At 38.9% G+C, this 16,623-nt stretch overlaps 1 protein-coding gene and 1 non-coding gene across 2 annotated transcripts; one reads left to right on the top strand and one right to left on the bottom strand.

The window, feature by feature from the left end:
* Nucleotides 1-3,518: 3,518 nt before the first annotated feature.
* Nucleotides 3,519-3,638, bottom strand: LOC135599576 (U5 spliceosomal RNA). The gene has a single exon (XR_010481929.1). It is a non-coding gene; the product is annotated as a U5 spliceosomal RNA (small nuclear RNA).
* A 962-nt stretch (nt 3,639-4,600) lies between these two features.
* Nucleotides 4,601-16,014, top strand: LOC103986117 (serine/threonine-protein kinase EDR1). The gene is made up of 13 exons (XM_009404014.3): nt 4,601-5,047; nt 5,441-5,863; nt 6,586-6,686; nt 7,524-8,758; nt 8,995-9,035; nt 10,058-10,126; nt 10,227-10,327; nt 12,139-12,217; nt 12,298-12,396; nt 12,909-12,977; nt 13,289-13,338; nt 15,004-15,180; nt 15,517-16,014. The coding sequence occupies exons 1-13, from the start codon at nt 4,649-4,651 to the stop codon at nt 15,650-15,652; spliced, it is 2,979 nt and encodes a 992-aa protein (XP_009402289.2). The 5' UTR covers nt 4,601-4,648; the 3' UTR covers nt 15,653-16,014.
* The last annotated feature ends 609 nt before the right edge of the window (nt 16,015-16,623 follow it).

Raw genomic sequence — 16,623 nt, 5'->3', positions numbered from 1 at the left:
TTTTAAACTATTTTAACACTTAGAATTTTGAAGAGGAGGATTCTCACAAGAGATTACAACAACGTTTTTGCCTTTTTAAATTCTCTGTGCTTGTGAATCTTAACTAGGGATGAGAGGAGTATTTATAGGCCTCAAGTTGATTCAAACTTGGAGCCTAAAAACATCTCATCCTGGCTTTCTTGGGTTCAGGCGGTACCACCGCCAGTGTCAGTCTGACACTGATATTACACTGGGCGGTACCATCGCCCAGTTTGGCGGTACCATCGCTTGGCATTGGGCCACTGGGCGGTACCACCGCCTGACACCGTCTTGAAGACTGTGTCACGACGGTGCCATTTCTTGGGTCATTGTTTGGGCCTTTCATTGGGTCCAACACAATCCTTACATGGGCCCAACTGGCCCATAATTGGGTTGGTTCAATTCCAATCCCAATTACATGCTAACTACGAAATCTAAGACATTTTCTAAGCTAAACAAGTCCGTAAGTCTAGTTTTTTCCGGCGATCTTCTGACGATCTCTCGGTAATGTTCCAGCGAACTCCCGACAAGCTCCTGGACTTCATGACGATCTTCTTTGCGAGTTCCGATGAGCTTCTCTGGCAAGCTCCGAGACTTCTCGACTGGTTCCTGCAGAACTTCCGACGAGCTCTCGAACTCCCAACGAAATCACGTTCTTGATTTCGGGAATTCATTTTGCTTTATGCCTTGCTATCGTAGTTAATCCTGCACATGTAAAACACACATCGATTTAGACAATTATTACTAAGCTTGAATCATGTTGTTCGGTATGTCATTGGTCCATCGATGCTTCGTTTGATTTTTTGGCGCATCGTCCTCTCTTGCGGCCTATTGCCCAATCGGCCAGTTGACTCCGTAACTCCGATATCCTTGGCGCAATATCCGTTCTTCTTGGCCCGATGCCCGCATCCATGGCTCGAAGCCTTTTGTCGATACGTCGACCGATCCTCTAACCCGATGTTCAATCTTCTGACATGTTCCTCCGGCCCAACAGGATTCTTCCTGCTTTAATTGTCTCATCCTGATTGAAGCATCCCGCGAACGTAGATCAAATCATAAACACTTATCAATTGGTTTCATCATCAAAATTCGAGATTCAACAAAGGGAATGTCATCACGAAGCTCGCGAATGAAAGATACCTTACTTAAATACCCCGATATACTTGCAGAACTAGACTCGGATTGGAAAGGTCGATGAGATCTTTGGTCCCATAAACGAAACTGTAAGCCCTTTGTTCAATTCGACGAGTCCTTTTGTTAGTTCTGCAGTTTGCTTCTTTAGTTTGATAGTCACTTCTCTATTGTTCAGTATTTTTGGACAAGTTATATATCGACTTGGTACTTACCTGGCGACAAGTTATATATCGACTCTGCAAAGCTGTTGCCATTGACACGTTTTCTCCCAAAGCCAAAGTATGACAACTCTTCTCTTTCTCCTTTTGTTGCTTACTGACCACCACTTTGTTATCTCACCATGATAATGTTGCAATGATTTCATGGTATGCTGCATTTCATGAATTAAACATTGAATTTTATTTTATTGTTTAGCATGCCAAAGCATGCTGGTGCGTTCCCTTCCTACATAATTAGCTGGACTGACATCCTTCTGTCATCAGGGCGGTTAGGTGATTTTTTTTGTTGTTGTTTTCGTATACTACTTTGATTTTTCCCCATGTGTTCACCGTGAAGAGAGTGCGGGTGTGTCGAGTGATCTTTTGTAAAGAAACCTAATGTTTCTTGACTTGTATCCACATTTAAAGACACAAAGTTACCGAACAAGTTTTGTAACACCCCTGATTAGTCCCACATTGAAAGTGGGCAAGATTAAGATTGACTTATAAGGGTCTGATGAGTGTATTACTATTAACTTCAGCTTAAGCATTTTGGTCAGTGGATTAGACCAAACGAAATTGATAGGCTAGTTAGCTCATCAGGCTCGAGTCATAATATTTGGTATCAGAGTTGACCTAGCATTTGGGCATGGTAAGGGGGCTCGAGTAGGAAAGGGCTATCCATAGACGGAGTAAGATGATTCTGTGCCTCACATGCACTATGCTAGGGCTTGATAGACTAATTAGCTCATCAGGCTCGAGTCATAATAAGTTTCCTCGTTGAGAAAGAGTTGCAAGTAACGAGATGGAACTTCACTTGGTTCTTATGTTCGCCCCATCCTGATTCGGTCTAGCTTAAGAAAAGGAAGAGGATGCCGGACCGCGTTGACTCGAATGATTAGCCACTGCCAGTACAAGCACTCGACACTGTACGATACTCCTCTTCTCATCCAGAACTGATCCATAAGGAATCTCATCAGTAAGTGGAATAGGTTTGTGATTTATCCAATCGTCCCGATCTTTCCAATGATGATGATCATCCCATTTACCTACTTAGTGTTTAGTACTTCTATTTCCAATTTCTTAGTAATAGAGTTGTTCATTCATATAATCATATTTATTACTTCACTAGCTGCTCTGTTCATATAATCTCATATTTATTATTTGACTATCACTATCAGCTCTGCTCTGATAGTAGGAGTCAGATAGCAATTGTCAAGACATCCAAAGCCGCTGGCTCCAGGGCATTGAATCAAATCATGGGTTGGGGGACAAAGATCATTTCGGAAATATATGCAGACGTATATATATGTTTCTCTTTTTAGTGTTGTTATCGATTTTTTAGGTACCATTATGTCGAATAGTGATTGACTCTACTTTTAAATTTGCTATGAGGTAGCTCCTTATGCAATTTGACATTGCTGATGACAATTAGCTTCCTATATGGAGTTTTTACACTTTGTAGTTGTTATGCATTATTAGTAATTGCGTAATAGTACATGTACAGAAGTTTTTATTTGTTAATCTTCTTATCCAAATTATCGTTTTTGGTATAAGACAAGTGTGTTTGAAAAATCAACATCAGTAGGACTATAAAATTTGTTGGATACCTTGATGTTCCCAAACTAGTCGACTGGTACTTTTTGTTTGACTTGGATTTAGCTCGTTGAAGATTACAGTAAGCCATATTGAGGTGGGATTCACTGTTCATTTCTTTTATGATTCAAAGCTAGACATAGCCTAGTTGGATCGTTTGTGCTTCCTAAAGGGTCTTTTAAAATATATGTAATATAAACACATAATATATTTCATCCTCTATGGTTCTAGTAGTTGTTGATCCGATGAAAGAAATCATCCTATTGGTATAGTAATTGTCATAGTCATGAAGTGAAATTAAGAGCTTTGCCAATTGCAAGGAATTGGCAACAAGCTGCTGCTAGAGGTGGTAGTGATCATGCCACCTTAAAGTTTGAGAGAACATGCCAATGGTCAACAGAGTAACAGTTGACCGATATCATTTTTTATTAGTAGAACAATTTATGTTGAGACCTATAATGATACCTACACTATTATACATTTTATCCAGGAACCTAAAATGAATGAACTTTTAATCATACATTTTATCTTTTACTTCTTGGATGTAAAAGATATCTTTATTAGATTTGGTGGGTCCCCTCTTAAGATAAGGAAACCCTACAAAAATTAGCGTATGCTGCTATAAGTGGCGGGCACACGGTATTCTTTAGTAAAAGGCGAAAGAATAGTTCGCTCTGTGCTCGCCACGCAGCTGCGTGATCTCAAACGCTCGGAAGCCCCTCATATGAACCACTAGCGAAAGCGAAATCACCGGCAATCAGTCGATGTGGGACTATTCTACCCACAAACACCAAGTCTTTCACTGGTTATACGGTAGGATTTGCAATTAATATGGATCAATGGTATTGCATGAACCCGTGTTTGGAGCACTACCGTCCTCTAAACTCGGATTACCCCTCTGTGGTGTCAATTTGGCCTTTAGATGATGTTATTTGTTGTCGCAAAAGACGCGAACACTTGGAAACATATTATGACGCGCGGTGTTGAGAACCCCCTTCCTGCTATTATCCACGTCCAACAACACAAAGATATTACCGCCCACCCGACACGCCACGCAAGCAATCGCGCACCGACGCGTGTCCTTCTCACCACGTTAAACTCATCCAACCACGCGGTCTCGACGAACCCCCGGATAAGTGCGTCCCAACTAACACGCGGACCCGAACCACATAATCCAATCTAATTAATTAGCTACCCTTATCTCTATTCTAATTGGATGCGGAGGAGACCCCAAAGCTACTTTGACTGGCTGAATCAACCCCCGAATAGATTCCACGCTGCTCGCGTCCCCCACCGATCTGACACCTGGAGCCCACGACCTCGACAGACGATCCACAGTACCTCGTTCAGCCATTGGTGTGTTTAGTGTCGGTCCCACCTGCGTGGCCAATGGGCATTGGCGTTTACCTGCGTGCTGTTTAAGTGCGCTCGGCTGAGGCTGATATCTCCAACTTGATGATGTCACTCAATGAGGTGGCATCAACAATTGCCGTTCGCTGAGGAGGCAGAAAGCGAAATGATCACTGCAAGTAATCCCGCACGTGCGAAATTATGTGGATGATAGTGGTAGTCCTTGTAATTAACGCCCAAACTCGAGCCGCTTTAATTAATGTGCACACTTGTCTGGGTCTATAATTACGCGAGGAAGTGCTCAGTCTTCCGAAGCCCTGTCGTCGTCCCCAAGGGAGCGAAGAGAAAGCCCGATGAAGCACATATTTAAGATCAAGCGGCACCCTCACCGATCCAACGAGATCCCCTCCCCATCCCCCGCCGGCGGTGCGGGGGCGACATCGGCGCCCCCGGCCACGGCCGTCTCCCCCTCCTGTGCCTCCGACCACCGTGCCGCGGCGGCGCCCGCGCCACCCTCCCCGGCCGAGCCCCCTCGGTCGGCCGCCGCCGGGGACGACCGGCAGGACTACTTCTCTTCCGAGGAGGAGTTCCAGGTGCAGCTGGCGCTTGCGATCAGTGCTTCGAATACGGAGTTCACGGGCGATCTAGATGGCGATCAGATCCGCGCCGCGAAGCTGTTGAGCCTGGGGAGGGACCGGATCGACCAGGATCGGGAGGAGGGAACGGCGGAGTCGCTGTCGCGGAGGTACTGGGTGAGTTCTTGTCTTTTGATTTTGATTTTGGATTTGGGGTCGAACCTTAGTTTATTATCTCGAATTAGGGTTGACTTTTGTGGTTCATCAACCAAGGATTTCTCCTAAGCTAGTGAGAGCTGGGAGATTGAGGATGGAACTTGGACTCTGGTTCTTAAAAGACATTAGGGTTTATCATCCTATTTTTAGTAAAGGGCAAACTCCAAATTCTTCGATGTCATCATATTCGTCTGCCCATCTTCGTTTGTTGTCTTGTTCTTAAATCTATATAACTAACGGTGGTATCTTCCCTTATGGAAAGGGGGAAGGGGACATCGTGGCTTCTAGGATTCCTTTTTATTCTTTTCCTCCATTGGTTCACTTTTGGAGATATTGACTGTGTGCCGTATCCAGGACTATAACGTGCTTGACTATGATGAGAAAGTTGTGGATGGGTTCTATGACATTTATGGGCTCTCAGGCAATGCTGCAAATCACGGAAGGATGCCATCACTAATCGAACTCCAAACTAGCATTGGGGATTTAGGTTTTGAGGTTATTGTAGTCAACCGTCCAATTGATCCTGCATTAGTAGAGTTGGAGCAAGTCGCACAATGCATTTGTTTAGGCTGCCCTACTGCTGAAATGGGGCTGTTGGTGCAAAGAATATCTGAATTGGTTATGGAGCATATGGGCGGTCCTGTGAGGGATGCAAACGACATGCTAACAAAATGGATGGAGAAAAGCACCGACTTACGAACCACACAACAGACAAGTTTGTTACCAATTGGTTGCATAAGAGTAGGGTTGTCTCGGCATCGGGCTCTACTGTTTAAGGTTAGTTTATCTGTTCTTCGCTTTTGGCAACTCTTGGTGGTATTGTTTTTCCCTGTCATGAGTTACTTTATAGCTGCTTCTGGGATGAATGTGCATTCTGGAACCCAGTATACATCACATAAAAATTATTGCTTTGTTTTGGCGAAGGCCTTTGAAGGAGTTGATGTTATTGTGGCAGTATTATAGATGGGTACAATTTCATAATTACCAACAAAGGTATAACCTTAGTGGATTTCTGCACATTGACATGTAACTTGTAAGCTTAAAAAGAGTTTCTGGAACTGGATAGAAATACCATTGCATGCCAAAATCATTGTAGCATGTAAGCATGCAACTGGAATTTAGTTCAGGAGAAAGTTATCTTAAGGTTCCTTGATGGATGATTGTTTTTGCTGGGTTCCTAGAGTTGTATGGATGCATCACCTTGTGAAGAAAAGGTGTGTGTCATGCCTTCAATTTTCAAGAAAAAAAATGAGCTAAGTTTTGTTAGATAGGCATTATTGTAGCACTAGAGTCTAAAAACTATTGTTCGATGAACTTGTCAGTAAGGGAACTTTTTCCTGATGTGGTCAGTGGCGCTCTATTTATATATATATTTTTTCAATAATCATATGGGATGGTGTCTAAAAAGAAAGTCCCGTTTTGCCTTTAGGATATATTGGTAAGACTTATTGCCTTATTGATCCTCAATCCTATCTGGTTACCACAACATCACAATGCAGGTTCTTGCAGATAATGTTGGCATTCCTTGCAGGCTGGTTAAAGGGAGTCACTACACTGGTGTGGATGACGATGCTGTCAACATAATAAAGTTTGATGCAAGGTTTATATTACTTACATTTATTGATCTTTCTATTCATTAAGTAACAAGGTGGAGGCATATATTGCCTATAACTTCTATAATCTTTGTACTTGAAAAACTAGATTGGTATTTACTTTAAGAATGAAGCTATTGAGAAGTATAACCTTTCGCTTACAGTATCTAAATTTTGACTTGATTTTCTGTTTGGCCCATGCAAACTTTTCTTGAACTTTTTCACTGCTCGTTCCTGTTTCTTATAGACTCATACCCATGTTTATATTGCTAGCATTGTTGTTTACATTCACAATCATATCTTTTGTCTTGAAGCTATGGGAGCAGACCATGCATTTCTAGACACTTCATATATACTCATAAACAGAGGCAATAACTAAGGGACATAAGAGTAGAGCTGAATTCTCTTGGGTCTGGAAGAAGTCCTTTTCTTGGTTCTAGTTTAAACTTAAGCTGCAGTTTGAAAATTTCTACATGATAATATTATTTGGTTTCATTTTGTAAAAACTTTGCTGATGATGCAGTTTTGGTCCTTGATCATAAGAAAATCTTTTACTTGTTTCCATTTTTATAAATAATTGGCCAAACAGGCCTGTATGTCGTAAACTACAGCCACCACATTGCGGCATGGATATTTTCCACCTTGGCATTTCATGCCTTGATGTATTAGGGATCTAAATGGTACTATTTTGCTTTCTTAGATTTATTCTGGTAATCTTAAATAAATTGACTGGAAATATGGCTGCTACATGTAGTCTATATATATTTTCTATTAAAATTGCCATTTCAGTCATTAACTTATAGATGTGTTACAGTGCTAATTGTAATGCTAATCTTCTTTATTAGGGAATTCTTGGTTGATCTTATGGCTGCTCCGGGCACTTTAATTCCAGCAGATGTACTTAGTTTAAAGGACACTTCTTACAAGCCAAAAGCAAGTAGGGCTGTGAGCCCTTCGACAAGCAAACCAGAGGATGACCTTTTCAAAGTTGAGCGATTACGTGAGGTGCATAACAATGGAAATGAAATTCCACTCTTGGATATGAATAAGGTGCATGATAAAAGATTAAGATATGAAAAATCAATTGTGATTCCTTCAGTTCGAAGTGATCATAATGGAGAATCATCTACAACTAGTGGATGTACTTCTATGGGAAATACGAGTTTGTGTATGCAAGACCAAGCTGATCAGTTTACATCTTCTACCAGTGCAACTTGCTCAAAGCAAAAAGCGATTGTTGTTGCTGAAACAGATGGTGATAATATGGGAAAAGGAAAGGTCAATACAGCATTTAATCCACAAGATTCTGTAGGCTCAACAAATCTTTTTGCTGAGCTGAATCCTTTCCAGGTAATTGGAGTTGACAAAGGTGCTCCACATTTCAAAACTACCGACATTACAAATAGTGGATATCAAAGGTGCGGGGAAAAAGTTGCTCTGGGTCCTGGAAGGTCCCAAGTTCCATTGGTTTGGAAAGGACGTTCTGCATGCAATGAAGTTCCTAATACGAAGCATAATAATTTTGTGGAGGAGTCAATTCCGCAGAGGAATTTTGTACTGAAGTCACCATCTCCAAAAATGCCCAACTTAGCTGCAAAAGTATATTCTGGAGGTTTAATTTCTGGTTCTTCTGTTATTTCAAACTCTAGCGGGGCAGTTTCTTCTGAAAATCAAACTAGTGATGCTTCTCTAAATATGGGCCATTCTTCCTCGGACTATATTAAATCAGGTATCGCTTCAGGGAAGAACCTTAATCATGAAGTACACAGACACCGTCTTGATGTTCAAAAAGATCATTCACTTGTCTCCGAAAAATATCTAATAGATGACCATGCGTGTCAACTAGTTTTGAAAAACCGCCAGTCACATGAACTGAAGGGACATGGGAAACATCTTAAGGAGAAACATGATCCAAAAAATTGCTCTCGTGATAGATATATGGAAACAAGTATTAGCTCAATTGAGCAAGGATCTTCAAGTTCACAAGCCAGGCCAAGTCAGTTTGATCCAATGCTAGATGATGTGGCTGAATGCGAAATCCCATGGGAAGACCTAGTAATTGGAGAGAGGATTGGATTAGGTACTTCTTGAACCTTTTGCAAAAATTTGAACTTATTCTGTTCTAAAAAAAACTCATGCATAGTTTTTAAATGGAAAGCTTCTACAGAACATTTGTGGGCTCTCTTTTCCAGTTGGTTTAGCAATGTACATTTTGTTTTCTTACTAATTTAGCTTTTGGTAAAAGCTTTTCTCCGTAGTTCATGTTTTAAGAATTGATGACTTGTAACTTTTGATTTTTTCCTCCCTCATGAATAGGTTCATACGGAGAAGTATATCGTGCAGATTGGAATGGAACGGTGAGTTGTTTTTTGTGGCACAACAGTACTAATTTTCACAAATAGCCTGTGCTTAAAGCAGAAAAAAAATTTCGAGTGAAGTCTAAAAACCAATCATATCAAATTTTGTTTGGAAAGATGGGAACTTTCATTGTGTTAATCAGTTTGTTTTACTTTATTTTTGTTATTTTTATCAATTTTGCTATTGTTAATCTGGGCTTTTGAAGAATTTTTCTTAGTATTGCCAAAAACTGGGCCTAATCAAACACTGCGTAAGGTGTTCTACAAAAAAAAATTTATCATAAAGGCTAAGCATCCAAACTTCTCTGGCACCACGAACTTCATCAATATCCAACTCATGTGCAAGATGAGAATTAACCTGTATAAGGCGGATCTTCTCCTCCAAAGCTGCATTAAGTTTTCAAGAAGTTAATTCATGAGCCTGACGAAACAGACCTGCCCAGTAGCCTGGTTGTCTCTTTGTAGCAGATTCAGGAGTTTTGGGAGTCTGAGGGAGTCAGGTTTCAGTGGAGACAAGGAGGGGGAAGGGGAAGAGGGAGAGGAAGAAGGAGATGGGCTGGAGCTATGATGAACAATTAGGACATTGATGAGTTGCTTCACTGCAACCTGCTAAAAAATGGACATATGATAGAGATTTTTTTTCTGGAACCCATTCACACCCCAGGCAGGGAAGACTCACTAGTGAAAGCATGTTCTCTTTTCCTTCAAATAGGAAGCATTCAATATGGGTTATGGTCAGATTTAGTTTAGTTGGTAAATAAGGCTTTTGTGAGATAGGGATAGAGAGAAGTTTTGAAAAGACTGGTACCTTTTAGCAGTCTATCATTTGCGAACAGTTAGTTGAGATTTTTAATAGGGATGTGAACACTATGGCTTAAGTCATGCTTATAAATGTGTCAGTTGACATTTATTTGTTATTGTGTTTAGTTGTGTATACTCCAAGCACAGAAACAAGCAAATGTTGCTTAGATTATTGAGTTTGGTGTATTAAATAACATGCATGTGGTTGGTTTTTAATACAGGAAGTAGCTGTGAAGAAGTTCCTAGACCAGGACTTTTATGGGGATGCTTTGGATGAATTCCGAAGTGAAGTATGTGAAAAAGAATTCTGAAACTCATTGTTTCTCATGCTTGCTTGCTGAATTTTGAACCTAAAATGGAAATGGGTAACTTTACTAATTTGTTGTCTAGGTTCGGATAATGCGCAGGTTGCGTCATCCAAACGTTGTCCTTTTCATGGGTGCTGTAACTCGTCCTCCTAACTTGTCTATTGTTTCAGAGTTTCTTCCAAGGTAATACATAGGTTCTTTCTTTTTTATGTGCAGGACAGGAACTTGTATTGAATAATTTAACTTTATATGGCTAAATTGTTTTGATTGGTCATTGAAATTTACAACTGATATCCATTTAATGTTTGATCTCTTTTTTTATTTTCTTAATGAGAAATGCTCATTAAGTGAATGTTACACATCTGGCCTGTAGCTTGAATGTTATGATGATCCCTCCAATTGGAATGACCTTGTTTTGTTTTAGATGTTATATAAGATCAATTTGGTTCACTTTGCTTATCTTAAGCAAGTGGACTGCGATGCATAGTAGAACTATACATGTTCCTTTTCTACATATGTTGAATGAAAGCATTTTACAAGACATGTGGTGATCATACTGTGTTTTTTACTTCTGCTGATCAATTATATAATTCCTATTTATGTTATACTTAGTCTTCAAATTTAATTGCTAAAATGCTTGTCATTTCAATTGGTTGCTAAGTTTGCCACCTTGCACTTGATGCAATTGTCCTTTGTTTTTGCGTTGTTCAGTTGGTTTTATTATCGCTTATTTACTCATGTTAATCCTACACTAGTGTGCTTGATCTCCATAGGCAACTTAATATTTTCACAATTTATTTAGGACTCCAGTAACTATGCTCTTTTTTATCATGTGCTTTTGTTCATTTATTTGCTTATAGGTTCAGTGATTGAAATCTTCTCAGCGAGGGTTGAAAAATCTTTGTGATGTAGATGTGGTGCTATGCTAGGCACGAACACAACTATTTCATATTGTTTGGTGATTTTATTTTGGCACACCATGGTTTAAGTTTTTCTTGGCACATGTATGCCCTCAACTATATCTGTGAAATACAAACTCAAACTGGCATTCTAGCTAACTAAGATTTTTTAATGCGGCCAAGTTGTTTTACTGATGGGTCAAAGTTGGTTCCATTCGGAATAACTTGGGCTAGCCAAGTTGTGAATCGCTTTTTTGGAAAAAATTCATTGTGAGTTTCCTTTCTATGAAGGAAACTATTGAGCCTTTCTATGAAGAAAACATATGCTTAATGTGAACCTGACTTGACCTGACAGCAGCTGAAAGTTTCTTAAATTGGACCCAAGCCATCATCCCATCGGTCATATCAAATGGATCGGATCCCGGGTATTGAGTTGACAGCAACATTGCTATCACTACTGGTTATGGTATCTGTGCTGATCTTAGCATAAGTCAACATTGTGCATAAGTGTTGTCAGAAAATAAACATGGCAAGCCATCTCATGTTGGTACCAGAACATCATGGTACATCTACACAAGATGGCCAAAATTCTCAAAAACTCAAAATCCTGCTTAGAATTGTTGTTTTGACTATTTCTTAGATCTATTCTTAAATATTGTCATATGCAACTTGTTCTGGTGAAATTTTCCTTTTTGATTATTTCAGATGTTCTTATTCTTTGCATCAAACAAATCAATATCTCAAAATGTCTTGCTAAACTCTTGTAGAGACATCTCTGTTTCATTGAGTGAACACCAAGCTAGAAAAGATGAGGACAGTTAGGAGAGTTTGGATGAAGCAATTTTCTTGACAAATGAATTGTTTTGAAATTGTATATGCTTGTTTCTTTTAATGCTACATATTCTCAGTGCAGCTAATATTTCTTCTAGTTAGTTTTAAGATTATTTCTTTTCAGGTAAAGCAAATTCGGTGCTGGAAGTTCATTTTCTTTAAAACATCACTTTATCAGCTTTAGTTGAGATTTACTCTTGCATATGTTTTCCTTGATTTTTTTGTTTAAACAATAATATGACTCTTTTGAAATTGAAATTTCAGAGGCAGCTTGTACAGGATTCTTCATCGTCCTAATTGTCAAATTGACGAGAAACGAAGGATAAAAATGGCCCTTGATGTGGTACAACTGCTGAATATTTGCATTTCAATTGTCTTGTTTGCATAAATTCTGTAGTTCTTTTAATGATTTTTGCCCCTTAGGCTAGGGGAATGAATTGCTTGCACACCAGTGTACCTACCATTGTCCACCGGGATCTTAAATCGCCTAATTTATTGGTCGACAAGAATTGGACTGTTAAGGTATGCAATAGTCTTATAACCATATTCTCATTTGTAATTATCTACAAAATTATGGTGGCTAATTTTCACTAATTTAAATGGCTCAAGTGTATCACCAAATGAATGGGTTCAAAAAACTAAAACTGTTGCTCTGTTCATGTTCTTTGTCGACAAATATTCATGAGCAACTTGGTCATCACAAACTGTGGTGGTTATGTTTACTCTTTCATGTTCTTATTCTGAAATATTGCTTGTTGCATTTGTTATCTTCATTGGCAGATTATTTATTGTCATAACTTAGTCCACCTTAAATCTTGTTATTAACTTTGTCCACCTTAATGCAAGCTTAGATATCATCAAAATCCTAGACAGAATTCTAAATAAATTAGATAAATAAGAACCTTTAAACCACAGATGGGGCTTTAAATACCATAGCTAAATGAGTATCTTTCTCATGTGAAAAATATGTTGCTTGTAGAAATTAGTTCAGCCACATGACATGGAATAACAGCATTTGAATCTCAAAATTTCAGGTTTGTGATTTTGGGCTGTCACGCTTGAAGCATAGTACATTTCTATCATCGAAATCCACAGCTGGAACTGTAAGAAACTTTTATCTTTGTTGCTTTGCTTATGACTTTTAAAACTAATATTTGAATTATCATATCCAAACAATCTCCAACAGTAGAATGTCATAAGATAAATATGCATAAGCGAAGGACACAGTTCACCACGTGCTGCATTTCTCTGTGAAACAAATGAGATATACCTGTGATTGACAGCAGTTGGATATCATGATAAGAGGCAAAAGTAACTAAGGAGGCACTTGTAGATGCTCTTTTACTTAACAATTCGTTATTAATTACTATTATTACCTCTGTTTCCTTACTTTTTTGTTGTTTTGATCTGATAGCCTGAGTGGATGGCACCAGAGGTGTTGCGCAATGAAAATTCCAATGAAAAGTGAGTTTCCTTGTCTAATATTGTCAAATTAATACATGCTGCAGCTTTAGTTGGTACCTTTATCACAGATTCTGCAAGAAGCATTATGTAATAAAAATTACTTTCCCATATCTTGAGCCACAACTCAGTGATCTTTTGCTTTTGAATAACCAGTTCATCATTTGCTCTTGAATAACCAGTGCATTGCAAATGCATATAGATCAATTCCATCTGCACTGGTCTAAAGAAGAGATGAAATTAAATTTTGGCCATACGATCCCGTTCTTAATTCTTGGCAAGTATGATTATGTGGACACAATTAGTTTGTAGCCTGACCTAAAGTACCTATTCTCTTGGGTCAAGATGCAAGATCTGCCAAGGAAGTGGTATCAAGGCTTTGTCAAAAGTAGCTTAAATCAATGACAAAGCAACATATATGTATCCCATGACAAGTGTGGGATCAAGCAAAGTTGTAATCCATCTTCTTAATAGATTTTGGACACATTCCAATCAAACTACCATTATGATTCATGGAATCATAGCTTGAGGGTAAGTAGATCTCAGAGAGAGAGACAGAGAGATCGATTGGACCATTTGAAATTGGTTGGCTCTGTGTATCATTCCATGTCTATATCGGTTGGTACATATATATTTTTTTTCATTTACAAATTCTTGCATAACCATGAAATTTTCATTTGGTTGGTACATCGACAACCAATTTCGAGCAATCCAGTTTGATTAGATTAAAAAGTCTATTTTTTTTTGTTTAATCTTAATAAACCCTTAATACTTTAGGGCTCGTGAATGTAAGCCCTCTATTCATGAGCCCGCGAGCCCTCTCCTCCTCCATGATTCCATCGCCATCCCCACCACCGCTATCTCCTGCTCATCCACTTGCCATGTGCTTGTTGCCTCTTTTCAAGTACTTCTCTTCCTTTGCCTCCTCTTCTTCCTTCGTCTCCTCCCCTTCTTCCTCCTTTCTGGCACATTGGTGTGGTACATTTTGGCATAAGGATTCATCTCGGTTCGGCCATGGACTAATACCCAAAATTGCAGTTCCTGAGTGTGACATTGTTGCAATGTCATGGTAGGTGATTGAACATCTTGATGGATCATCACTGTATGTGTGAAGCTTTTGAACTTTAAATAGGTAGTGTGGGTGCCTGCAGACTGTTGGAATATATGCTAGTCTTACCATGGTGGACTATTGGTGATCATTCTTTCAGGTGGTAGTTCTTTAACCCTTACTGCAAATATGGGAATGGAGAATATTCCTTTTCTTCTTATGGAAGATTTTCAGAGTAATCTGTTCCTAGTGTAATTCAAAGGTGGAGACATAAAGTTTAACAACTTTTATAAAATATGTTGACATAATTACAGAATAAGCCTAAATCTAAATCCCAAGTATTAAGTGGATACATGATGGTCTATTAAAGTAGTCATACTAAGAGCCATCAAATCACTTAATGTTTCTTATAAAGCTTTCTATACCTTTAATTAATATAAAAAATTTGCCTCTTCTAATTGATGCATGTAGTTCTTTTGACTTAATGATAAAATAAACCATGTGGTACTTAATCAAGTTCTGTGTCAGTTTTGGTGTAGCAGATATATTGTAGGAAATGATTCTTGTATTGGTTCTCCAACCATCCACCTCAATCATGTAATCAATGTGGAATTTTGTAGATGCGATGTCTATAGTTTTGGAGTAATCCTGTGGGAACTTGCAACGTTGAGGATGCCATGGAGTGGAATGAACCCAATGCAAGTGGTTGGTGCTGTTGGGTTTCAGGAACGACGACTTGACATTCCAAAAGAAGTTGATCCCCTGGTTGCAAGCATCATTTGGGAATGCTGCCAAACGTAAGCATCAAACTTGAAAATCATATTCCAACCTTATTTTGTTGACCACTAATGTTCTTGAAGATCATGAAACCATGCGTTAATTTTAATGCTTATCTTTATATTACTACCAGTAGCCTAGAACTATTTTTCTTTCAGTGGATTGATATGATCCTATTATAAGATGTTTCCATAATGCTGTGGTATGGATTTTGTAATCCATTCTGTCCCATTTATCTTAACTACTTTGAAACACTGCAAACTGAATGGTTTTTCTTGCCAGGGATTTAAGCCTTCTGTCCCATATAGTTTAACCACATAAATTTCAAGCTTGGTCTGAACGGTTTCTCTTGCCAGGGACCCAAACCTGCGCCCTTCATTTGCGCAACTGACAACTGCTCTGAGGTCCTTACAGCGGCTTGTCATCCCTTCATACCAGGAAACACACAGCCCTCCGGTGGCACAAGAGATATCTGTAAACCTGACACCTTGAGCTCTTAAGAACTGTGCATAAGTATATTGCGTAACCTCAAGAGTTGGATTTGGCCATAATCGGCAGCCAGTCCAAAGCTTCTTTTCCATTTTTTTGGCAATCATTGTAAAGTGGATCATGTTTATAGCAATGCCAAGTCGAAAACCTTGTGTTTTGTAAATGGAACTACCATCTATTTTTCTTTCTTTTTTTTCCTCTGTTCCCATGTCTGCCTAGCCGGAAACCGGCCAGCCGTAGAGGGAAACACCAAACAACGGATACTTTATTCAATAGCGCCCTTGGTTGGAATGTAATCGTATCTGTACTCTTTTTACGATAAAACTGTGACATCATTTACAATGCAAACTTTGTGCTTTCTTGCATTGCTTACTGTATTAGTTAGCATTGATTTTAAACAGACGACTGAAGTATGTTGACATCACATACAGAGGAAAAAAGATCATACTTTTCAGTTCTTGGAATCCGTTTCCATATTACCAAGTGTAAAAGTTTGATGATTCGATGCTGAAGGAAATATGTTCTGTTTCCGCTGGTTAATGAATTTTGCTTTTGTGAGACTTGTTGATGTGTAGCAATGTAAAGACAAATTGTTTTCATATCATGGATGATGTTGAACCAGAAAAGATTAGCCAAAGAGTTCTTTTCTACCAATCGTGAAAATGAACGACTACTTCTCTTTTTATCGGATGATTACACATTATACCTCGGATCCAATTTTCTTGTTTCAGTGGCATTTACTGTTTGATGAGAATAGTATTACAGAATCATTTTGTAGAATTACTTTCGTACATCTCTGAAGAATTTGTAGATAATTTTTTGTAAAACAATTACTTTTCTGTTTTCGCTTGCGTTGAGCTCATGAAATGATTCAGTTCGAGTCGAGACTAATTTACGGAAAAGAAACTAATCTTAAGGAAAAGATAGAGAAATTGCCGATATCATTTGAAACCAAAATCCTAAAGCTTCGGTGA

The sequence above is a fragment of the Musa acuminata genome, chromosome BXJ2-1 (genome assembly GCF_036884655.1).
Source record: "Musa acuminata AAA Group cultivar baxijiao chromosome BXJ2-1, Cavendish_Baxijiao_AAA, whole genome shotgun sequence".
NCBI classification, from domain to species: Eukaryota; Viridiplantae; Streptophyta; class Magnoliopsida; order Zingiberales; family Musaceae; genus Musa; species Musa acuminata.
This window is presented reverse-complemented; position numbering and strand designations above follow the sequence as displayed.

What these genes read in the sequence shown, in the direction of transcription:
- LOC103986117 (XM_009404014.3), top strand. Translation starts at nt 4,649, where the DNA reads ATGAAGCACATATTTAAGATCAAGCGGCACCCTCACCGATCCAACGAG. An exon ending in TGGAGAGAGGATTGGATTAG is followed by an intron (nt 8,759 to 8,994) that starts GTACTTCTTGAA and finishes CCTCATGAATAG; the next exon opens with GTTCATACGGAGAAGTATAT. An exon ending in ATTTGGGAATGCTGCCAAAC is followed by an intron (nt 15,181 to 15,516) that starts GTAAGCATCAAA and finishes TTCTCTTGCCAG; the next exon opens with GGACCCAAACCTGCGCCCTT.